Below are 25,926 nucleotides of genomic sequence, written 5' to 3'. Positions count from 1 at the left end.
GTATTTTTGTTACTCTTGAAGACACTGGACACTATTAGTTATTGTTAAAGACCAGTCTTCTCACTTGGTGTATCTCAGCAATGCATAAAATAACCAACATGTGAAAATTTCAGCTCAATTGGTCATCAAAGTTGCGAGATAATAATGAAAAAAAAAACACCCTTGTCACATGAAGTGGTGTGCTTTCACATGCTTGATTTTGAGACCTCAATTCTAAATCTGAGGTCTCGAAATCAAATTTGTGGAAAATTATTTCTTTCTCGAAAACTACATTACTTCAAAGGGAGCCGTTTCTCACAATGTCTTATACTATCATCCTCTCCCCATTACTCGTCACCAAGTAAGGTTTTATGCTGATAATTATTTTGAGTAATTACCAATAGTGTCCACTGCCTTTAAAACAAATTACTATAACTGTTTTAAATTGTACAATTAAATTGTTTTACCAGAGATTGTAAAACCTAAATTGTGAATGGAATTTATTTATATTATTGATCAACCGTTTTCTTACCTTAAACAGTATTATATATCCATTCACTCTCTTAGTGTAAAAGAGTGAAAATTTCACTCCCTTGTCCGAGTGGTGTTAGTTTCACTCTTTTGAGAGTGAAAGTCAATCTGTGTCACTCTTTTTGAGTGAAATTGGAACAAACTTCACTCTAACTCGATTTGAAAGTACCCGTCTTTCACTCTAAAAAGAGTTGTCCACCATAATTTTTATGGCTCTTTGCAAGAGTGGTATGGCGGACAAAACGACTGGTTTTTCACTCTTTTACATTAAGAGAGCAAACTAACTTATTTTTGTGTAACATTAAAGGCACTGGACAATGCGCACGTTTGGTATTGTCAAAGATCAGTCTTCTCACTTGGTTTATATCCCAACATATGCATAAAATAACAAATCTGTGAACATTTAGGCTCAATTGGTCATCAAATTTGCAAGAGAATAATGAAAGAAAAACCACCCATGTTGCATTTCTTTGTGTGCTTTCAGATGCACAGTATAAAACAATTATTTTGGATCCATTTAAAGGCACTGTCAAAATAATTGTTAGCATCAACACCTACTTGGTAAGAGCAAATGGAGAGCTGTTGGTAGTATAAAACATTGTGAGAAACCGCTCCCTCTGAAGTGACCTAGTTTTTGAGAAAGAAGTTATTACTCACGGAAATATTTGAATTGATTTCACTGTGGTCTGGAAATCAAGCATCTGGATGAAAGCACACAACTTGCGCGACAAGGGTGTTTCTTTCATTATTCACTCGCACATTCGACGACCCAATAATTGGGCTCAAATTTTCACAGGTTTGTTAATTTATGCATATGTTGAGATACACCAAGTAAGAAGACTGATGTCCAGTGTCTTAAAACTGACACCTAAACTTCGTCTTTTATACAGTTGCCACATTAAATCGCTTATTTCGGACCCATCTACAAATGATTTAGTCTGTAAATAGATTATACTTCATTTTTTTATTATAATGATTTGGAACAGTTTTCCTTTCATCGGAAGGTTAAAGTGTAGAGCAGCTTCAGTTTACTGCGGGGGTGGAACAAACTATAAAGACGTCATTGGAATATCAAACACAAGACATGTAACCAAAGGTTGACTTGTGTGTTATGATTCATAGCTTGTATTGTCACTCCCCTAAACAGGAAATGTACCCTTCCTGGCTCTTTAATTCAATTAAAGGGGGTGTTATAGGGACGATTCAAATAATGGGAGTGGTTCATACAGAAAAAAGGGAGTTTTAAGCACCCTTTGCAGATACACTGGACGATGTGCATGTATTTTGTTTTTATTATTCAAATGCATGACCAATTGAGTCAAAATGTTCACAGATTTGTTGTACCAAGTGAGAATACTGACGGCAATTTCACCAAACTCTTCCTTAACTTCCTAATTAATCTTCGGACTCGTGACGAGTTAAGCTCCGTATCTGAAGACGTTAGGACGCATTGAACCAATTAGGACGAGCCTTATTAGGGCGAGTTACTTGTTCTGAACGGGTAGGATTAATTCTAGCGTTTGGTGAATTCGCCTGCTGCTCTTTGACAATTACCAAAGATGTCCAGTTATACTCTTTGCGATAATCTGAACGATGTTTGTTTGGACATAATGTACCGATGAAAAGCTCTATTACCGCGCCTGTCCCTTCCCCGAACACACCACTCTCGAACAAGTTCCTCGGACATAATTGGTAAACGCTGAGGCTAGTTAATGCACTTCCTCATTTTGTCTTTTGTCTTTAAACCACCATCTCCAAGTCTTGAGAAAGACCTGAATTTCTTAACAAGGTGTTTCCTCAATACTGCCAACAGAAAAAGCCAAGTCATTGTTTGTAAACACTTGTGGGATTGTAACTTGTAACTTTGAAGACTGGGCATTTGAAGTCCAATTCTTGTAAATTCAATGTAAGGTTACAAATTAGAACCACCTAAGCCACAAAATGAGTCAAAAAACTAATTTGGTGTGCTTTGAAAAAACGCCAGATGTATCGTTTATTTGTGTGGAACTTTTTAATGAAAGACAACAAGGCTACGTCTACGGCTAGCTATGACATGGCTATACGGCTGGATCCGAAGCATTGACTTCTACTGTACCAACGAACCCTTGAAGCATTAACAAAACTTTTATTATCAATTATTATTATTGGTTTATTTTAATATTTTAAACTTGTACAAAATACCAATGAAATCAGGCACCGCCGTCCGTAGACTCATGTCACTTTTTTGACCTTTGAAATTCCGTTTATAGACGCGCCTTATTTGCAGAGAAAACGTTTGTTGTGCTCAAGCTTTATAATCTATGGAACGCGAACGAGGAATAAACTCCGGTAAATTCATGAAAAAGACAGAGCGATTGATGTAAAGTACTATAAGCTATACAAGTTGGTGTCTTGATAGTTTATGACTCTTTGGCATTCTATATAAATCATAATGCCCCGTTCTAGTAGTTTCCTTCCTACATGATGTGACTAATACAAAAAGGGCCACGTGAGTCATTCTCAGAAGTCTGTTTAATACACGTTCCTTGATGACCGCTCCCTTTTTGCACTCGCTGTCGAGCCCTTGGTCGCAACACATCCTTTTCGAGAAACTTTCTCTTGTTAAGTTTAACACTTTCAACCGCTTTAAAATGACGGGATTAAGGTCGTTTCTTGGGGCGACCCTCACACTGGGATTCTTATGCACGGTTTGTGCCCAGATGCCCCTCTTCTCGACAGAGACTGGCTACGATTTGATATTCAGCCCCGCCGAGTCGGCCCAGCGTCAGCTTTCATGGCTGAACTTAGCGAGGCAGAACGGGGTGGACGCACCGGAGGGTGTGGAGAACTGCTCACCAATCGGGTCATACATGGTGATCCGAGAGGGGACAACGTTCCCAAGTGAGGCTGAGACCATGTCGCTGAATTCCCTACAGCAGAGGATGCGATCGCAGCCCATCAACTCAGCCCTCAGGTATCTCAACCAAGTACCCGATAGCAGGCTGCCGATGAACATGGCGGGAAAGCTGTCCGAGGCGGGGCGACAAGAGATGAAGATGATCGCCATGCGACTCAAGTCCCGCTTCACTGAGCTCTTCTCAGGACCAGACATTGATCTATCCCTGTTCAACTTCCAGTCCATGAACACCAATGCTAGCATCGAGAGTGCCGTGGCGTTCGTCCAAGGACTCGTTGGCGAGAACCAGATCTGTGAGACCATATCGATGGAGAAGAACGTCACGGTCAACTGCCAGGAGAACCCCAGGACGACCCGCTTCCCGACACCCACCTCGGCGTATATCCCCAACCAACCGATCTTCATGGACCCCCTTCTCCGACCCTATTTCACCAGAAGGAACTGTCTGAATGTTGCCAACAAAGGGAGAACGAACAGGGAGGTACGAGCTTTCCAGATGGGCCGCGAGATGGAACAACTGAAACAGAAGATTGTCACCAAGTTCACACCCCCTCAGGCTCAACCGTGGAACATCACCCAAAGTAAGTTAATGCTTGAAATCCAAGTTTGGGATAAAAGCAAAACAAACAAATTACAAACAATTTGTCCCATTGATTGGAGAAGCTCAATACAAAGTGAGCCCTTGGTTATAACTCTACACGATTGCGACGATAGGCGTAGCCTTACACGATTGCGACGATAGGCGTAGCCTTACACGATTGCGACGATAGGCGTAGCCTTACACGATTGCGACGATAGGCGTAGCCTGTTTCTACAGTGTGAATACTCTTGTGTCCAACTCACACGCCGCAAACAATGCCACGTTTTATCAATAATTAAAATTTTCAAAATAAAGAACTGGGTGCAGTTTTTAAATGTGGCTAGCCATGCCTAAGATGTTATATTGAAAGCTATACCATCCCCGTGTTCCCTTCCAAACCTCTAACACTGATCTGTGGTTAAACGGACCCAATGTTGTGCTTAAAGCTCACAAACCAAAAAAAGAGAAGGTTTCAGCCGAAACACAATCATTGTAGCGTGTGCGACTGTTCGGTCCTAATAATTGCTGAGATTTATAAAGGAATAATAATCTGCTTGTGAAAATCATAGTATGTAATTTGTTTAGACTCCCTGCACTTGATGCCACAAGCCCAAAAGAGTGCCCTCATTGAGGTAAATAAAGAAGATATATCATTGGCTGAAAGTCGTGCACGTGTGCACTTCTTCGTTGTTTGTCATCAAAGATGGCGGCTAAAGATCATAGGGCCCTAATAATTGCTTTAAATGGCTGAGATTTATAAAGGAATGATAATGTGCTTATGAAAATCATGTTATGTTAATCAATAGACTCATTGCATATGACGTCACATGCCCCAAAAGTGCCCTCATTGAGGTCAATAAAGAACTTAGATATCATTGGCTGAAAGTCGTGCGCATGTACACGTGTGCACGTCTTCATTGTTCGTCATCATAGATGGTGACCAATGCAATAAGCAATTCTGTGAGAAATTTCATGCAAACAACAATAACTCCCGGGGAATTTATTTCAGGCGAGGTTCAACTCCTGTCCAAGATCTGCGGGTTCCACAACGCCCTGTTCAAGGACAACAGCACTTGGTGTCAACTCTTCGCGTACGAGGATCTCAATGTGGCCGAGTACGAACGAGAACTTCAGCACTACTGGGACGAATCATACGGATTCCCGGTCAATTCGCGGGTAGCCTGTCCGCTGATCAACGACACCTTCGAGTATTTGGAGCGATTCACCGCAAGAAGTCCCAGCCCCATGTAAGTGCATCTCTTTGGAACTCCTTGCATGCCTGGTGCATGTTTCCCTACAGCCTACAAACTACATGTAGACTGTTTTGAGAGGAATATTAATTCCTACCTTTCACCTCCCCTGAGTTCTTTCCACTTTAAATAATATATTTGTTTTCTTCTTTTTGTAGCCCCGTACCAAGAGTGTCTTTTTTTTTAAGTCGAAAGTTCATTAAAAATGTACTCTTACCGGTGTTTTGACAACTTTTAGGAGGTTAACTAATTCTGTCATATCTGTTGATATTCCACCAAACTACAATTAAAACTACAACAAATTTTTTTTTTGACGCGATTTTTCATCAATGACGGGAGTAAGTGAAATCCATAATAATAATAGACAATAATAGCAAAATTAACTGTCAGAAAACGTAAAAAGGGGGGAGAGGCACGTATCTATTTCCGTGTGGTTAACCTGCAGTTTACTTGCAATCTATTTTTTTATATTTTTATATCAGACCTCCTTGTCCAAAGGACAGGCAGGCTGTGGGAATCCGAAAATTTTGGGGTTGAGTTGAACCGTGTGTTCCCTCCGTTATTATGTGATATTTTTTTTCCCTGTACTACAGTCTCCCCGTGATGAGCATCAAGTTCGCCGATGAGAACACTCTCCTGCGGCTCATTAGTCTCCTGGGTATCAAAAGAGACCAACAACAGCTCGCGGCCAACAACTACGCACGCAACCGCAACCGTGAATTCCGCTCAGCAAAAATGGCGCCATTTGCCGGCAACCTCGCCATCAACCTCTTCCGTTGCCAGGAGACCGGCGGCATCTTCTTCTCCGATCAGACCTACAGGGTGAACGTGATGCTGAACGAACGTCCGATCAACGTCACCTACTGCCCGAACGGTCTGTGTGACATCAACGTCTTCAAGAATGGGTTCATGAAGCAGGCTGGACAGTGCATGGTCGACAAGGAGTGTCACAGAGCTATGGGGCTTGGACCAACTGGTGGGGGAGGAAATGGCGGTGGAAAGAGAGGAGCTGCTTCGAGCTTTGCCCAATCACCGCCCAATGTCTTCTTTGTTTTGGCCGCAATAGTTACGGCAAAGATTGGCTATGGTGGATTATAGAGGGCGCTTCTTATTCTGTTAGTCGTTTCCGCCAGTCAGTTTCAGCAACAACCAATTCAGTTTCATTAACACCACGTGTTCAATATTCAGCATGTTTCTCTGAGCACTCAAATTAGGGTGTATGTTTAGTTACTACTGCATTCAATTTAGTTGTCATGCACACACGATTTTGATCCTCCTTTTAAACATTCATTTCTAGGGAAGTTGTTCCCCGGAGATTTTGTCACCCCCATCCCCCCCCCCCCCCCCAAAAAAAAAAAACTTACATGAGCTAGAGGAGGATGATTCAAGGGCATTATCTGAAGAAAAATGTGTACACCTCTTGCGTGGGGAGAAAATCTCCTGCATTATCAGTTAAATTTCTGCTTCCTAAAATGTGTAACATTGAATGGTTGTCGTGCCTTCAGCTGTTGGCCTTTTCAAAATCTTATGGATCTTTGCTACCTGATGAATTTAATGATCTTAGATTCTTCTTACCTTGAATAATAGGCCCTAAACTTTTAGAATTAAATGACTCACCGATGCATGCAACAGAGCATTCGTTTTTGAAAGAATTTGAATGAGCTGGATTTTAAATTGAGTGAATGTTTGTTGAAACTGGCGGAAAAATAAAACACCCAACGGCATGGATTGGGTCCTACAGCACCTTCCGAAGTTGGTTTTTCCACAAGAATGTTTTGAAGATTTTTGTTTTGAATCGGTTATTGTTTGTATGACTTAATTTGATTCATAAGTTTGTGAATAGAACCCTTTCTTATCGTGTATAATACACAGTGATTAAACTAGAGTTGCAATGAGTAAAGATTCGACAACTATTTTATTCAGTATTAACATGTTTTTCAAATTATTAATACACTAACTCTTTCCATCCAGCAGATGTCCAAAGTGACCATTTTCGGCCTCAGCTATGTTGCTTTGATAATAATATAAAACGCACAAAATGATCAGGCCACAAGTTCCAGTTTTGTTTAATTGTTATTACCAAGTCGAAAATGTTTTACTGATTTTTAAGGATTAAACAAAACTTTATGGTTTTCTGTAGCTAACAATCGATGGATGGATGGTCAACCATTATTTACAAGTAAATTTCTGCTTGAGACGTAAGTTCGTAAGAGATATGTTACGGTTACGAATTGCTCAACAATTAATTAGTGAAGGGGCTGTGTCGCCATGATCTAATACTTAAACGGGCGCTGTCATAAGGGAGGTTTAGCTGCCGTTCCGCGTAAACGTGAACGTGAACGTGAACGTGAACGTGAACGTGAACGTCAGAAAATTGTATCGTTAAAATCTCACGATTTAGCATTGTTCACGTCAGGTACGAACGTGTGCGCAGACGTCCTACGCGAGCATGCAATAAGCCCAAAGTGGCTACATCACCTATAGAAACAACACCATTTGTTGACGTTCACGTTTACGTTTTTGCTTGCTCACGTAAACGCGCAGCTAAACCTCGCTATTGTTATCATCACACGTGCGGGAGAGTGAGATTTCGCAGAATTCAATGTTTGGCCATGCATGGAGGAAGAAGGGCCATGAGACTCGTTGTGAACAAGACAACCTAGCCCCTTTAACCTTTAGTTTAGAACTCTCCATAATTATTACAAAAAAAATTGTATAGGTTGTTTGTTTATTGGAAACAATGATAGATTAGTTTGCCAAAGTTCAACTGCTTATTAAAAAATACTCGTATGCGGAACACAACAGGAGCATGATGACGCCAGATTAACTCTGGTATCGGAAATCTTTACTATTATTAATTAATACAATTATTTTAATGCTCAAACGCTACGTTTAATGTAATAATGATAACCCAAGTGCCTTTACATTCGTCATTAAAATAAAATAAAAGTGTAGAGATTACAGAACACCATTGTTATTAGTGAATAATTTGAACCGAGTTCCCCGCCATTTTTATTGCGTGACCAATTGGCGAGCGCACAGCGGCCCGCGCAGGTTTATCTCCTTTCATGTTCCGAATCTGAACTGAATTATTATAGTCAACAAAAGCGCCCCCTTGAGGAAATATTACATCAACTATCTGTTAAAAAGACAGTGAAGAAATTTTGTTTTTTAGGGGTTGTGGGTGGGGGGGGGGGGAGGGGTGGGGGTCGATCAAACCTACACAGTCGGGTAGGGACTGAAAACCCCAACCCACATCCAAGGTTCCGGTATGGGTATCGAGACCGGCGTCCACACAGAGATGAGAACCTTGGACAAACCATTGAGCCAACCCGACTGCCGATGAACATCATTCAGTTGGCTAGCCTTTCCTGAGTTGCGGACTCTTATCTGCTGAAGGGAGGAAAGAGGCATTGAGGGAGGGGGCAGGTAGGGGGAGATCAATGAGGGAGGGGGCAGGTAGGGGGGAATTGCATGGACCATCGTGGTGTATCAAGCAAGACATTCAATTAAAGTTACGTTTAATATTGTCCTCGTGAAGGTTGTTTTCATCAAGGTTGTGGCGTTACCACCAGGGATATTGCAGACGTAATTGAAATGGCATGGGGAGCCAAAACATTTTCTCCATGCACATGTAAAGGGCATCCTATAAGGAAATGTAAGTTTCCACCAGGGGAACATGGAGGCAATCACCTTCGTTGCCTCCTCCGTGAAGTATCGGGCCTAGCCCGCTTTTGGACCCGGTTTCCGGTGAGATGCTGACCCCAATCACGGGCAAAATGTGTAGAAACTTCTTCTGATTGCGCCCTCTTTTGAATCAACATCATTCAGTCCATGTTGATATTTTCCATACAGAACAAAAATATTTTTGGGGGACATCTGAACGTTAGGCACTACTCTCGTCACAGCAACAAGATGCAACTGAAAAGTTTCCTTTTTTTTTTTTTTTTTTTAACAGAGTGAAGCATGCCTCAATTGATAAATTGAAAAGTTTGACGATTTGACGATTTCTGAGAATTTATCTCATCGGCGAACCGCTATATCCAGTTTCCATCAGTCAGACTGATTGACAGTAACCGGTTTGTATGTGCATGTATACCGTCCTCTCTTGAGCCGGCCACAGGTGACACAATGGGTGTAGCCTGAACGTCTGACGTCATTCTTCGAGGCTCGTTGCGGATAAAGACAGGGGGGATGGGAGGGATGGGAACTTTCATGGGCTGGCAATTGATGATAAACGATCCACGGAGATCGTCATGATCGCTCTGAGCCAAGTTATTTTGAGTATTTTGAGCAGCCTCATGAGCTGAACTGTATCAAAAACGATTTAAACTTACACAACTGAGATTATTATATTAAATGCAGGGTATTATTTGTCTACATGAAGACCGGCATGCCTACTTCGTATAAACAAAACTTATTTGTAAGGAGCAATTGAAAGAATTTAGGCTTCATGCAAGCTTTTACAGCACACAATCTATGCAACAATGATGTTTTCCTTTCGTTGTTGTCGTGGGACTTCGAACTCGATGAGTCACCCGGAGACCAAAATTGAGGAGCCCAATTTCTTTACAAGTTTATATGCACTCTTGATACACCATGGTGAATTTACTCCCAGAATGTTAGGTAATTTCGGAACCCAGTTTCAAAACTTCATCCCCAAAGTTCTTTTACACCCTTCCCTTCCTACATATTGAAAATCTCACTTTTGAAAATAAACAATCAACTCCGATCGATTGGAACTTGCAAATAGAAAGTTATCGATTTTGTTGTTTGTTTTGTTTTGTTATTCAGTGTTTGTACATGTCGAACTGTTTATCCGGTTTAAGTCAACGGAAAGTTTATGAGGGAGCGACTCAGAATTAACAATTGAGATCGATCACGCAGCTATAAGTCGGCGTCCCTGACGCGACCAAAGGCGATATTGTATTGTATATTCTGAGCGCCTGTCTACACACAGAGGCAAGCAACGTGTACACATTTTCCGAACCAACGTCACTTTCACACTGCCCCCTGTACTTTCACCAGTTTGTAGCGGACCAAACTTGTAATTCAGCAACGATGTCCTTTATAAACAGTCGTTTAAGCAGCCCGGAGCACAAGAAACAGAGGATGGAAAATGTAAGTAAATTTGTGTTGTACTTTGATAAAAGATATTCGACATTTTATTCTGCAGTTTCTGAAATCGGTTCGGTTTTCAATCAGTGAATCGTCGAAATTTTTTTTAAAACTTCTGGGGGAAACTTTATTTTACGTGTCGACACCGGACCGGAAGTGACTGTCGCTGCACGGACCACTGTGCTCGGACCATCCATAGTCTACATGTACAGATCATTATTTAGACAGGTCCTAGATGACGGAAAGAAGCAGTTTCTGAACTTTGAACATTGAGTTACAAAATACATAATGTATATTTTGATATGTAAATAAACAAGTTGTCAGTGGTAGATTTGTTATCTTGTGTAATTTTTGTATTTTACGAAAGCCGTTTGTGCTACTTCTACTACAGTTCTAGAAACCATGGCGGATAACTTTCCGTATGGCGCCACCACTTTTTCACTTATTTTTACAAAAATGGATATATCAATGAGGTAAATTAGATACTATATTATTTCATATCGAATGAAAAAGTGGTGGCGCCATGCGGAAACTTTTCCACCATGGCTCCCCGGTGAGCCTTTAAAAATAGGGGTCACATATTTAGGGCTTTTTTAACGCTATACATTTTTCAAATCGGCGTTGATGGGTGAAAGTTTTGCGACTGTTAGCCAGCAAGAACTGAAGTTTCATGTGTACTGTACACCTAAAGCATAGGTTCTATAGTTTCTAGAAGTACGTTTGTGCCATCTTTATTTTATTTTCGATGTAAAAAAAAAATGGACGGCCCCTCCTACTGCCTTTGTGAATCCTCAAACGGGGGTCATTGAACTCCAACTCCCGGCCTGCATCAGCAGAAATCATTAATTAGTAAAAAAGAATTATGGATGTTATGAATTAATTAGGAATTCCTATTTCCCACGGAAACAAATTCTGTATGGCGCCACCACTTTTTCATTCGATATTTGTGTGTATGATTTGGTGTGCGTACGAGTTTGGTTGTGTACAAGTTGGTTGGGGCATGGGTTGACCAATTGGTGTATGAATTGGCAGGCGTACGAGTTGGCGCGTGTACGAGTTGACCCGCTTCCTTCTATTTTTTTAAAAGTATTACATGAGGAAAATTTAAAATACTTTATTAACCTTGAACTTTGCGAAGCACAGGGCACCACGACAGTTGCTGCGGGTGTCGGGGGTTAATTCAAGGCCTGCATAGGTCAGGTTTCCGGTTTGCTGTTATTGGTTGTGGATGCAGTGTTGTTAGTTTTCATCATTGATTGATCCATACTTTGGATTATTATTGATTGGGGTCAAGAGCAACAACTGTTACAACAATGTTACTGCTGGGATTGGAGGGAATATATGTAATGGTTATCGCGGTTTAGTTTGCGGTTGTACACCATGTGTACTTGCCAGGTAGATTTTGTTCTGGAAAGAACTGTCTTGCTATGTTTTCTACTACAGCAGAATAGATTTTCAGAACGCTGGAAACTCCTCAAGAACTGTTCTGCTTTTAACTATCACTCGGCGTAAGGTAGAAAATTGCCCTTGGGTCGTTATGAAAGACACTGGACATTATTGGTAATTGTCAAAGGCCAGGCTTCTTATGTGGTGTACCTCAACATGCATATTAAAAAAAAAAACAGTGAAAATGTGAGCTCAAAGAGTCGTCGAAGTTGCGAGATAATCATGAAAGGAAAAACACCCTTGTCACACAAAGTTGTATGCAACATTTACCTGTCACTCTTATCGCTCAGCTTTGACAATGTGCAGATGATTGAACATCACTCTAGAAATGTTATACTGCCCTCATTTGCTAGCTATTATATTTGTTTGAGTTGGTTTTGTGTCATGAAAAGACAAACAGTGACAAGACAAATCAAGGCAACTACCACCAGTAACATGGTGCAATAAACTATACTACAATGTACTACTACTACTACTAGGCCTGTTGTAAAATGTCAGTGTTTAAAACAGCACACTGAACAATGAGCTGATTACAGATTGTCCTTTAATCTTAGGATTAGTGCTAATCCTGGTGGAATTATCTAACACTTATCTCTTCTGAGACAGAAAATAGCACTTTGGGTTGGTTTTGGGTTATAGATCTTCTGCCACTGTTAACCTGAAAAAAGTTTATTGACCTTCCCTTAAAAAAAAAATGAAATCTGCTGGTCACTGTTGGCATGATTTCACAGTATTCATCTTCAGATCAGTTATCAATATTGTGACTAAAATCGCAGTTTGCTTAGCACCCAATCAAGATTGATCCATAGCTTAATTCTCTTTGTGGAGTCGACCCAAGGTTGTCGACCTTCCTTCTCAGGGAGGGAACAACAGGCCGTTTGCTTTGTTCTTGGAAGGGCACCAAGGAATGTTCTACTTGGTATAGAGTAATGTGAGACTTTGGGACGTTAGTGGGCAGCATACTTACCAGGTAAATGTCCGTTGTTTACGTAGTTCTGAGCGAGTGCACATGACCGGGAACAATGGATTTTACCTGGTAATTAGTCCCAAAAGTCTCCCATTACTTAATGGTTAAAGACAGTGGACACTATTGGTATTTGTCAAAGACTAGCCTTCACACTTGGTGTATCTCAACATATGCATAAAATAACAAACCTGTGAAAATTTGAGCTCAATCGGTCATCGAAGTTGCGAGATAATAATGAAAGAAAACAACACCCTTGTCACACGAAGTTGTGTGCGTTTAGATGGTTGATTTTGAGACCTCAAGTTCTAAATCTGAGGTCTCAAAATCAAATTCATGGAAAATTACTTCTTTCTCGAAAACTATGGCACTTCAGATGGAGCTGTTTTTCACAATGTTTTATACCATCAACATCTCCCCATTACTCGTCACCAAGTCAGGTTTTATGCTAATAATTATTTTGAGTAATTACCAATAGTGTCCACTGCCTTTAAGGCAGGGCACCTTGTGAGGGAATTGTACGTTTCTACTGGAGCATTTCAAGGGTCAAAGGCATTGACCAGGGTCATGGAGGCAATCACCTATGTTGTTGTTGCCTTCATGAAGTGCCAGGCCTGAAACAAAGAGGAGGTTCTGGCAGCTTGAGTCTACTCAAAGGTCCTGCTAAGGCAATGGTCTTTGTTTTAAACCATTCGGTTGTTTCAATCATGTATAAATGTAGATTTTGTAAACAATCAAATTTACCTGTAAAAATTTAATTTCAAATAAGGCGGTCGCATTTTTGAGATATCGCCAAAAACTCTGGAGCGAATTTATCCATGTGGTTTTGTGATTGAGAGTTCAGTTTTATTTTTTCTCAACAGCCTATCACATCCCTGATTTAAAGAGTATTGGAGTATGAAGATATTATTTACTGGTACCATTTAAACTTTAAAATTTGTACCACACGTAGAAATGTTTACGACATACACCCACTTAGCTGCTAGTGCTGCAGGATTCAGGACTGCTTAAGGCCCACTGAAAAGGGAACAGAGTTTTGATTCTACATGTACATGAAATGAGAAAGACAAGTCTCGAAAATATTGTTTATCCCAGTGAGACTAAAATTATTTTACCATTTAAAGCGTATAAATTCTGTGACATTGTTTTTTTCTCAAAAACTATCAGCACCTCAGCAAGTAATATTTTAAGGAGGCCTTCTACCATCATTATCTGTGTAAGCTTAATGTAAATCTGTGGACATGTTTTTTTGTGTTACAAAAAGGTAAAAAAATCCTTAAGTACTTGAGCCCAGTATCACAAAGCACAAAGATTCATCTTAAAGATGAGTTGTCAATATTACCATAGTGATTTGTATTGTGACATCACACTTTGCCTAGCAATTAAGATTGATACACACTTAAGATGATTAGAAGCTTTAAAACTCTAGTGAAACCCAGCCTTTGGTTTGTTTGCTAATGGGGTGGGTGTTGGGTGTGTTCGTTTGTATGTTTGTTCATCGGCCGTTTGTATTTGTGTTCGTGGGCAAAAGGTCTTCTTTAAAAGGTGGGTTGTACTTTACTTGTTTTTCTGTTCATTCATGTCAGTTTGTTTTCTTAATTTTTGTTGTGTATTGTAGTTTTGAACATGAAGCTTAATACAACTCTTTTTTTTTTATAAACAAATTATTCATGTAAATGGCAGATATTCGCTGTTGGTCATTGAATTTTAATGAACAAAATTAATAAAAATACCCATCTGTCCTCCATGGTGAAAGCTCTGAGCCTCGTGTTCTGAGCAAGGAACAGAGATTAAAGCAACTTTGCCCAAAAGTTCCTCCTTGTATAAATATTGGTTATTTGTTGAGTTCCTACATGTACATGGACTGTCTGGAAAGGGGAAGGTTTTTTTCTACTATAAAAATAGTCTATTGATGGCCCACACCAGCCACAAACAGCTTGGTTTATAAGTTCAGGTATTGCATCATAAACCAACAGAAGAATAAACCTCTAGGCCCTTGCATAATCCCCCATGCCATTTGGTGCTATGGTACCAGTGTGAGCCTTCCCAACCTGTGAGAGGAAAGATAAACAAAGTGCCACATCACCACCAAACATCTGCCTGATCGACCAACCCATTGAGTTGAACCATAGAGAAAGAACTGAACCAACAGGTTCAGTATTTAGACCTGCAACATATAATACAAATACCTGTACACGTGTATAGCAGTAGTTGTCACTGAGGGGGGCGTGTCGACTAAATCGTTCAACCTGAACAACATGTAATAAGCCCAATGTACCTGCTCACTAAATCACAGATCAAGGGTCGAATCTAGACACAAGCACCAAAGTTCGCTCGATCTCCAAAGCAAAGCATTTATTTAATCACCGCTTGCCGTCATTGATGCCGGTAGAGAGCTCAGTGCATGTGGAGTTGCTTTAGAAGTACTTTGGTAAAATATTACTCTTGCCAACATGACGGAGCAAGTTGCAGTTAATAATAATTTGCTCAATGGTAAACCTGATCCCTATGGCATACGACAAAAAAAGGTTAGTTTCTAGTTCGTTGTATTGTTTTTACTGATTTTTAGAGATTTCTGTGATGATGTAAAGTTTTTTTTTTGGTCTATGAAAAGTGAGATTTTGTACATATGAATTATTTTTTTCTCAAAATTTAAGATTGAATGATGAAGAGTCGGTTATTTAGCTCCTTGTGTAGTCATATTTGTTGAGAAAATTTATTATGTTATGGGTTTTAAAAAGTTTTTGAAAACTGAAACAGGTAATTGGTTCGGGAGTCATGGCACTTAAAGACAATGGACACTATTGGTTATTGTCAAAGACCAGTCTTCTCACTTTGTGTATCTCAAAATGTGCATAGAATAACAAACCTGTGAAAGCTCAATTGGTCGTTGAAGTTGCGAGATAATGACAGAAAAAAACACCACTGTCACACGACGTTGTGTGCTTTCAGATGCTTGATTTCAAAACCTCAAATTCTAAATCTGAGGTCTCTAAATCAAATCCGTGTAAAAATGCTTCTTTCTCGAAAACAACGCCACAATGTTCTATACTATACTATCAACCTCTCCCAATTACTCGTTACCAAATAAAGTTAATGCTAATAAATGATAATTTTGAGTAATTACCAACAGTGTCCAGTGCCTTTGCTTTAAGCAAGACACTTAACCATTGCTTTGTCCTTCTGATGGGAAGTAAAGCTGTGGTTGTTATAACAACTATCAATGCAAGTAACAGACCACAGTACACACTTATCGCAAAGAGAAGGGGTTCGCCCCGGTGTGTCAGGCAGTGCGACTATCTTCAGTAACGAAGGCTGTACTAGAAAGGAAGAAGGAGAAGAAATATATTTTGAATGAGTGAAATGTTAAGTTCAAACACTTTGCTAAAGTTTGCCCTTAATCTTTTTTCAGTCACTGGCTAGCCAGGACCATTTATTTAGATAATAGTCATTTCACTGGTCCGTCAGGCTACTGGCTAGTCCTTATTTCAAATGGAATGGGGATGTTTTCAAGACTTTTAAGTGTTCAAAACTAGCCGGCCTGAATTTGAAGTGCATTTTGTTTGGTGTTAAGCTACATGTTTTGAAGCCCTATTATTGGTACATGTAACTACTCAAAATTGTTTTAAACATACAAACTTAATATTAAAATATTTCAGGCCTGAAGCCTCTTATTAGGCATCTGAATAAGCCTTTAATTAGGCATCTGAAAGCACAAACAATTCTTTTGTGCAAGAAGAGATTTTGTTTCTTCATTATTTTCTTGCTTCTAAGATGACCAATTAAGTCCAAATTTTCACAGGTTAGTTATTTAGTGAGAATAGGTGTTCGGTGCTTTTAACTGACATACAGTGAGGAAGAAAATAGTAGACCAAGGGACACTATTAAACTACATTTGCATGAGGGGGTTGAGGGAGGGGTGGGGGGCGTAGATGTAAGGAATTTCAAATTGAAGTTCTTGTGTGCGCATCCGCCTTCTTTATTATAATCAGCCCCTTTACTACACCTACAGCTGATTAGTCTACCTGCAAGAAAATAGTTAGCATACAAATGTATGTGATTCATTTAAAACTGTATATTTTTTTATACTGGTGGTTCGGTTACTGCACATAGAACCATTGAAATGGAATATATGTAGGTCTAATAAAATTGTTATAAATTGCATGAACAAAAACAACCATCTGTCTTGGAAACAAATTCTACTTTGTACTACTTTTTTAAAAACCATCTTTAACTCATTATGGTATAAACTGTGCATAATCTATAGGAGTTTATATGGTTTCCAGGATGGCTCAATGAACAGGGGGGTAGTGTAATGTGCTTTGGCTTAATGTATAAAAGCGCCTAATAAGGCCTGTATTATCCTATTATTTTTTCATATTATTTATCAATTTTCAGGACAATTTATCCATTCTGATTGGTCGAGAGGATATTAAGTGACCCTGTTTAAACTTGTGGGGAAAAAAAAAATAGTGAGTGGGGCTGCATCAAGCTTACGCTTAGCACTTATTTACGCGCAACACAATCAAACATACCGGTATTATTGTAAAATCTATCAGCACACGCAGGTACACTCAACCAAAGAGCAACCCTCACTCACTAAACGGAGCCTTAAAGGATTTCAAAATTTACTTTCCAGCATTACATGTATTACGCTGTTTAAAGTCATTGGACGCTTTCGTTAAACAGTATTGTCCAAGGGCCACACTTCGAATGTCACAACTTCTATATAAAATAACAAACCTGTGAAAATTTAGGCTCAATTGGTCATCGGAGTCGGGAGAAAATAATGGGAAAACCCACCCTTGTTTCTGCAAGTTTTGATGTGTCATGACATGTGTTTAAAATAAATCCGTAATTCTCGATCGAGAATTGATATTGTTTTAATGTTTTCTCAAAAAGTAAAGCATTTCATTGGGATGATATTTTAAGAGAAGTCTTTCACCTTCTGTAAACCCTATAAGTTATTGTAAATCTGTGAACTCTTTTTTTTTTTTTCAGTACCGAAAGTGTCCAATGGCTTTAACAAACCTGGCATTATGAATGAGAAAAAAGGGCTGTGACCGGATCAAAACTTTGCAGAGTCATGACTGTGTGACAAATGACCTCATGAAACATAGATTTTTCAAGTTCATGTTCGACACAATAAACTTAACACTGAGTGCACATTAACGTCCGTCGATATATCGAAAATACTCAAAAACTCGATATTTTTTTGACATCGAAATCGCCGATGTCACTTTTATAATCATATCGTAATATCGGATTTTTCGATATATATCGAAAATTTCGATGTTTTGAAAATGTCGATGTTCCTAAATGATATCGAAAATACCAAAAGAGTGTCCGATTATTTAAAAGAAATCTGTGTTTGAGTATTAGAAAAGCTGTCGTCGTTATGTAGTTTCATCATTTTGAGTTGCCCTATTAAATAAAATACGTTTTACAACCAAGTATGTCTGCATGTTCTTTGTGTTTTCGCCATCAGCCGCCGGCCCGCCGCAGAAGTTCACGACCCCGCGGCGAGCGCACGGTAAAACCTCAAAAGAAACCGCCGCTGCTGCCCTAGCCTATCGGCTGTTTAAGATGCAACTTCCCATTGTGCATATGTGATCAAAATCAATGCGTCTTCATCACAGCATTATTGACTTTGCAAAATTACCCCGCAAAAACTTCCCCGAATCAACAAGACAAAACAAAACAAGGAAGAAAACAATCTTACGTTATACAGTAAAATAATCTTTCTATCAATCCAAGGTATCGTAATGGCGTCATTTTGGTCAAATAAAGCCTACACGTTGTGTTGTTTTCGGTAAACAAGCTAACATTTCCGAGGAACTATATGCTTCGCAGACCACGCTGTCGGCGGCTATTGCGTGCGTACCAGCGAAGACTATGCTGTTGTACGGTTTAAGCGTGCACACCAGCGTGTATGGTTATTGCAATTCGGGGGGAAAACCCGTTTGCCCAAGCATGCGCAGACACGTGCAGTCTTTGGTCAAGGCGGTATCGCGTGATGCACTGCGTTATTTCGACAATAGAGGGCGTTCTAGCATTCAATGTTTCTTGCCTTTGTTATAGAATGCAAAGTAAAAAGACTACGAGCCTTTATTGGAGACTATGTGACTGCATGCTGCGTGCGTTGTATATTGTGATCGCTGAGTGGTAGGTCTGTGTTTTGCGGGACTTTCTAGTGATTTTTTTTCGATGATTATCTCAACCATTTTCAACCGTAAAGGTAGTCCACGCGCCCGTCGTACAACTTGATTGACACTTCTACGTCAATGCATCGGCAACTGACACCTTAATGTCGGCGAGTCACGCAACTCACAAAGGCTCTGTGTCATTTTGAGACAGCCAATCATGGTCAATCACGAATCGAGAATTGTGGTGAGCGTTCACCAATTGGCCAAGCCAGCGGTAGCGGCGATCATACTTTGTTGTAAAACCAGAAATAATCGGGGCGGGACTACGCAATCTGAAATTGTTTGGACTACAAACAAGTTCGGGGAATCAGACAAAAACAGGTTGAAATGTAACCCTATTAAACTGTCAGTCTATGGTATATATATTTCTACCTCCATGAGTATACCAAGTGGTGTTTTTAGGCTTCCATCTTGCGCGCGGGAAATACTCGATATATCGAGTATACTCGATATTAAATTTTTGATATATCGGTTATGGGAAAAAACCGACATCGACGGACGTTAGTGCACATGACACAATCCATTTATAAATGAAAGTATCATGTAGTGCATGTGTACAGTTCATTCTTAACAAAGTATATGTAGGAATACATGCAGTGTAGGTTCAATAGGCGCATACAAACATTTCACTTTACAGTAGGTCAGTTGCTTTTGTGTTCAATTGTTGAGAATTGATACGGTTTGCTGGTCATGACCCTAAGGCAATCAGGGGTGTTTCAACCCCTTGTCTGGTGGGTGTGTCCACTAGACTTACATGTAACAATGATTTATACAGGCACAAAATCACTGCCCCTTGCTTTAGGCCTGTACTAAGATAGTCCAGTGTACATTATATTTCAAGTAATTGGACTGTGCTCAATTTTATTGAGTAAATGAGTGGTAGTTAACATGATTAGTTTTTTTTGGCTTTAAAGCTATTATACACTTTCGGAACAGAAACAAAAATAAAAGTTCACAGATTTACAAATAACTTACAGGGTTTACAGAAGGTAACGATGAAAGACTTCTCTTGAAATATTATTCCATGAAATGCTTTACTTTTTGAGAAAACATTAAAACAATTATCACTTCTCGATATCGAGAATTGCGGATTGAAAAATAGCCCAGCCAGATGTCTTAAAAAAAATGTTTTGGGCCAAAATTTTCTAAACTAGTTTTGCTGCATCCCTAAAGCTCTAGATTATATTGACCGTGAACTCCTGGTATGCTGGTCTGTTTTTTTGTGTGAAACCTCGTTGGACATTATTTTAGTACAGAGATTACACAAACTGTCTAGTTTTGGAAGTACACGTGTAAATTATACCGGATACACAGAGGAAATTAAAAAAGTTTTGTTTTTTATTCATTAGGTTTTGAGTTAAGGTCTTCCTCTAATACAGGGTGGGTACTTGTTAAATGTAACATGCCTGTGATAATTTTTTTCACAGGACTCGGGGAAAGTACTGAGTATACAGTGCTAACACACATCGGTGTATGGGTAAAAATCAAAATTAATATTCTTTATCCCCGATGCAAATTTAACATCTATTATGTTGTTAAATGTATGTTAAACAGCTACCTGAGCGGAATGTTTTCAACAGAAATGGTATTATTTCTTGTTTAATGCACTTGTTCACCATTTTAATGTAATTTTGATATGTGTACACTTCTAAACTTTTCGTAATTATCGACTAAAAAATCAGGCCCCTACCTAAAAGTTTTTTGAAAAACTAAAAACACTTCTGCCGTTGAGAGCGGGCGTCAAAGGACAATGCCGCTGACGTCATTTGTGGGAGTTTGCTTTGTTATACATCCACGCTGCAACAAAGCGGCTTTATCTCCTTATGACGTTTTGAGAGTGATTATGTAACGGGGCTTTTCGCAAATCTCGCAGAAAAGCTCTGGACAAGGGCATACAAAATGATTGGTTTTTTTACACAATTGAAACCTATTTATAATCATATGACTCGATTTCCTTATTCATCGAAAACATTTTAAGTGGAATTCAGCAAAGTTCACGACTTGACATTTTCGTTCAAGCAGGTTTTTAACAAAATGAACAAAATCAGGGATGAGATGGTTCAGACTTTTGTCTGAATTCAGACTTTTTATGTCGGTCTGGTGAAGAAAATCAGGCAATATTTGTTTCCACAAATAAAGAAATCCTGATCATTAATCTACTTCTCTAGTGCTTTGGATACTGTTTCCAAAAGCTCCTTGGAATCTATAACTCCAGGGGTTGCCAAATGGTAGAAATGGCATCATTTCAACATACCTTTGAATTTGTATCAAAGTTTCAGACCTGTTAGTGCACGGACATCACCATAATGGTGTTGATAATGTTAAAATTTAACAATAATGTAATAATAAAGAATAATTTATAAAGGACAAAACAGAAATTAGAAAGATTCCGCCTCAAGGCACTGGGAAAAGTAACAAAATTTAAAGTCTAGACCAGACAAAGCAAAGTATGACACAGTGAACACATGTTCATAGAGAAACTAGATAATTCCATACAGAATACTGACAACAAGTTACAATGTAAAACAACCTGTTTAAAGGCAGTGGACACTATTAATTGGTAATTACTCAAAATAATTATTAGCATAAAACCTTACTAACATGTAGGCTAGTAGGTAATGAGTAATGGGGAGAGGTTGATAGTATAAAACATTGTGAGAAACGGCTCCCTCTGAAGTGAAGTAGTATTTGAGAAAGAAGTAATTTTCCTCGAATTTAGATTTCGAGACCTCAGATTTAAAGCGCATTTTGCATCAGCGTCTCAATTTGCTTTTCATTAGTGCCCTGGTCATTGGGCCAATAATGTTCATTTAATCTTGGAGTAACATATGCATGTTACTGACTCTGCAAAAAGACTGAGGGAAAACAAAAGTTTCAAGAGGTCTCAGCGAGTTAATGAATTGATAAATGTAGTTGTAGAGAAGGAGGTACATGTAATATAAAAAAAGATTTAAACAGAGAAAAACTTCAAACAATTCAATGCAACAAGGAGGAGGGTGCATGCATGGTTATTCTTTCATTATTTCCTTGCAACTTCAATGACCAATCAAGCCCACAATTTCACCGGTTTACTATTTTCTGCATTTGATCAGATACACCAAGTGAGGATACTGGGGTCGATTTCACAAAGAGTTAGGACTAGTCCCAACTTAGGAATAGCCCTAGGAGATACTAAGGCTAGTAATAAGTTAGGACGAGTAACTCATCCTAACTCGAGATAAGACTAGTCTAAACTCTTTGTGAAATCCACCCTGAGTCTTCGAAATTTACAAAAAGTATTTCTGCCTGTAAATGTGATCTCTGGGGTCGATTTCACAAAGAGTAAGGACTCGTCTTATCTCGAGTTAGGACGAGTGAGTATCTCGTCCTAACTTAGGATTGATCTTAAGGTCTGCATGCTACAGTGCAGGGTTGGGACTCGTCCCAAGTCCTAAGATTAGTCTTAAGTTAGGAAGAGTTTTGTGTAATCGACGGCTGAACTACAAAAAAACATCTTTTACAAACAGCATGTGTTACGTCTTACATTGTGTGCTTGGTTTGACTGTTAAATTCTTAATTACACAGTTCCAGGCATGTAGGTAGAAATTCCAACGTAAGTCAATTGTCAATATTTGCAAGAGGAGTGGAACCCCTGCAGTACAATAATGACCATGTTTGTATAACTTGAGCAGACCAGGCATGGATGTAACACATGGCGTAGTAATGAAAGAAAAAAGGGTGTACGTGGCATGTAAATATGTAACATATGACTATGACATCATAATGAGTTCTGACTCTTATAATGTGTACTACGTACTTCTAACAAGGTGGGGATTTTCTTTGCAAATAAATTTCATGGTACAGTTGATATTCCCATTTTTTCAGGCATCTGAAAGCACACAATTCTATGCAAAAGTAGGGCGTTTTTACCATCATTGTTTGCTTGCAATTGAGCTCACATTTTTACATGATTGTTAAGTGAGAGACAATTTCCTAGAGTAAACAGGGTTCTCCCCACGATTTTTCAAACTATAAGGGTGGGAGGGGGGTGGGGTCATTGTGCACCCAATTTTTTTGAAGGTTTTGGGCAAAGGATGTTGAAATGAAACAAGGTACAATGTATTAAAAAAAATTGAAGTGTTTAGTGTTTATGACACCTTGGTGTACATGTACATGTAATGACACCTTGGTTTACATGTATGGTAAGAAACGGTGACAACTGGTGTGTGTTAAAAACTTAAATATAATGGTTTTATTCTTTCCTTGATGCAAACTGTATATATTATGAACCATTTGTAATTTTTATTTTGTAAGTCTCATTATGTTGTGTTTGTGGAAGGCAGAACCATCGAACATCGTTCATGCGTTCACAACCATGATCAATTATTTATTTCACTCTCTCTATATTTCTTAACCAACTTTTAATGATTATTCCATTGGTTTGCTTATTTTCCAGCAACATAACAAGGCGATCGCCACCAACGTGACAGAGCAGATCCATCATGTGTCTCGGGACAAGCGAGGGCAGGTTATGGGCATGCGCGGGGGCTTCCGTGGCTGCACCGTCTGGTTCACCGGTGAGTAATCTTTTGCTATCAATATCTGGGCCCGATTTCACGGCTCTGCTTACTGCCGAATGCTACGCTCACATTCATCATTCTCCGCTTATGTGCAAGCGCCCAATTTCTGCGCTAGCTGTTTAAGTGTAGAATGCCTAGTAAGGTTGGAACGCAAGCGCAGAAGCAAAAAATCCATTCCAACCCATGAAATATGCTTGCCGTAAGCACAGACTTCCCAGCTGTGTAAGCGTAGAATGCCTAGTAACGTGGAGTACGCAAGCGCAGAGGGCAAAATTCCATGTTAACCTGGGAAAAACGCTTGCCCTAAGCACAGAATTCCACTTCTGTAAGCGCTGATTGTTTGTTTACGATAAGCAGAGCCATAAAATTGGGCCCTGTTCAAACTGCAGATCTCATATCCCCTTGAAGACATGTATCCCTGGGGAGGCCCCTGGAGGTTTCTACTCAGAGTGAGTTACCCTGGCGCACTTTCACACTGATCGAGTTCGGGCGAAGTGCTCTTGGATGCTTCAAAGAGGCCATTAGATTTGACAAGGCATCCTGATTCAGGTTTTTACTTTGTTTTACTTTCTGTTTCTATTTCTGTATATATTTTGGCACCCACAGAGCCCACAAAACTGTCCAACGTCGGCAGCTGCTCCCTCATCTATGCTGAATAGGCTTTGACAAGTAGCTGAATAGATTTACGTGTTTTTTTAACAAATTATGTAATAAAAGTATTGAATTAAAAAGATGATTCGTAGTTTTATACTCTGTTGCTAATGAACAGTCAATCATAAAGTGAGGGGGACATCTGATGTGTAAAAAGTGAGGGGACAAGTCTCCCCTGTCCCCCACTGTGACTCTTGCAGCGGACGACTGTTTAAGGCAGTGGACACTATTGGTAATTCCTCAAAATAGTTATTAGCATAAAACCTTACTTGGTAACGAGTAATGGGGAGAGCTTGATAGTATAAAAACTTGTGAGAAACGGCTCCCTCTGAAGTAATGTAGTTTTCGATAAAGGATAATTTTCCACAAATTTGATTTTGAGACCTCAGATTTAGAACTTGAAGTCTCGAAATCAAGCATCTGAAAGCGCACAACTTCGTGTGACAAGGGTGCTTTTTTTTTTTTTCATTATTATCTCGCAACTTTGACGACCGATTGAGCTCAAATTTCCACAGGTTTGCTATTTTATGCATTAAGTTGAGATACACGAAGTAAGAAGACAGGTCTCCAATAGTGTCAAATGTCTTTAAGAGAGAATGCAGGTAGGATTGAAAAAAAACTATCCAAGTGCACTGGAAACTAGGTCCATCAGATAAGGGTACTACTATACGAGCCGACCCATGAGTGACAAAAGAAGCATGCTGATTAATTTCTGGTTCCAAACAGAAACTATGCCCTTAAAATATTATTATTTTTAAATACTTATTACATGGTTGGAATCACAAAACTAGTATTTTTAGATGTTTGTTTGTTTTGTGTGAGTTTTGATAACAAGGTTGGGTCAAAGGTTGAATGATATGCCGTTCTGGAAGTTCTGGAAGGACACAGAGGTTTCAAAATGTTATGTTTTTGTTTGTAGAACGACAGAAAAATGCGTTGGGGGTTTCTGAAAATAGATTGTGGCGTGACATCTTGCTATCTTGAGAGTTTTGTGGCATGACCCCAGAAAGTTTGTGTATTTAATATACACATGTTGACTGGCAATGAGGTAACTAGTGTACGTCTATTCCCCCGAGGAACTTGGAGTGACCAGAAGAGCGACCTATTTCCCGAGTCCGAAAACACAGCTCGGTCTTAAATGTGAAATAAGAACAGAAATCTGGAAAAGAAAGAAAGTTTTGTAGTTGCTGTTCACGGTTCAAGTCAAGAGAGGGCACTGTAACCGGGCACTATTTTCAAAGACTAGTGCCCGCCCAGGAACTAGTTCCTGCGAAACACGAGCGCGCGGTCACTAGACTATATTAGTTCATCCCACGTGACCATGTTTCAGCCAACCGGAATACAGAAAAAGTATGAGTATAGTGAAGAGAGTTTTATATAGTACCAGGCTTGGAACTAGGCAATGTAGAGGCCATGAACTCTGATTGCACTGATCTGGGCCTACATACATGTACATTGTAGGTGCCCCTCGAAAAGTTTGAAGGTTCTCCAGTGGAAATGCCCATTGTTAGATAAAAAATGGCCCTGCCCTCTCAAAGATGAAATCCACTCAGTGTACAGTGTTCACCATTCTCTTAGGACTGGAATTACACAAAGGCCATGCCCTCTGTTGCCCCGTGTCTTTGTCATGGTGCCCTTACAAAAGTTTCCCATAGACTCTAAGGCTATGTAAAAATAAAACAATATGTTTAGCGTCCGGGTTTTTCTAAAAAAAAGGAAGGAGGAGGGGCTTTTTATTTTTTATTT

At 39.5% G+C, this 25,926-nt stretch overlaps 2 protein-coding genes across 3 annotated transcripts in view; both read left to right on the top strand.

Moving 5' to 3' along the window:
* Positions 1-2,949: 2,949 nt before the first annotated feature.
* On the top strand, positions 2,950-6,595 carry LOC117303821 (multiple inositol polyphosphate phosphatase 1-like). Its single transcript, XM_033788202.1, has 3 exons — positions 2,950-3,987; positions 4,996-5,233; positions 5,830-6,595. The coding sequence occupies exons 1-3, from the start codon at positions 3,039-3,041 to the stop codon at positions 6,332-6,334; spliced, it is 1,692 nt and encodes a 563-aa protein (XP_033644093.1). The 5' UTR covers positions 2,950-3,038; the 3' UTR covers positions 6,335-6,595.
* A 3,628-nt stretch (positions 6,596-10,223) lies between these two features.
* Positions 10,224-25,926, top strand: part of LOC117303818 (bifunctional 3'-phosphoadenosine 5'-phosphosulfate synthase-like) — a 32,403-nt gene continuing 16,700 nt past the window's right edge. The window contains exons 1-2 of one of the 2 annotated variants that reach the window (XM_033788192.1): positions 10,224-10,357; positions 23,406-23,526. In XM_033788192.1, the coding sequence (XP_033644083.1) occupies positions 10,298-10,357; positions 23,406-23,526 (181 nt within the window). In that variant the 5' untranslated portion in view covers positions 10,224-10,297. Of the gene's footprint in view, positions 10,358-15,040; positions 15,293-23,405; positions 23,527-25,926 lie in introns of those variants that run through there. The other variant, XM_033788191.1, reaches the window with a different exon arrangement.

This window comes from Asterias rubens, chromosome 20 (genome assembly GCF_902459465.1).
Source record: "Asterias rubens chromosome 20, eAstRub1.3, whole genome shotgun sequence".
NCBI classification, from domain to species: Eukaryota; Metazoa; Echinodermata; class Asteroidea; order Forcipulatida; family Asteriidae; genus Asterias; species Asterias rubens.
The sequence above is the reverse complement of the archived record's forward strand: the minus strand, read 5'-3'. Positions and strand labels throughout refer to the sequence as shown.

What these genes read in the sequence shown, in the direction of transcription:
- LOC117303821 (XM_033788202.1), top strand. Translation starts at nt 3,039, where the DNA reads ATGACCGCTCCCTTTTTGCACTCGCTGTCGAGCCCTTGGTCGCAACAC. An exon ending in ACCGTGGAACATCACCCAAA is followed by an intron (nt 3,988 to 4,995) that starts GTAAGTTAATGC and finishes AATTTATTTCAG; the next exon opens with GCGAGGTTCAACTCCTGTCC. An exon ending in GCAAGAAGTCCCAGCCCCAT is followed by an intron (nt 5,234 to 5,829) that starts GTAAGTGCATCT and finishes CCTGTACTACAG; the next exon opens with TCTCCCCGTGATGAGCATCA.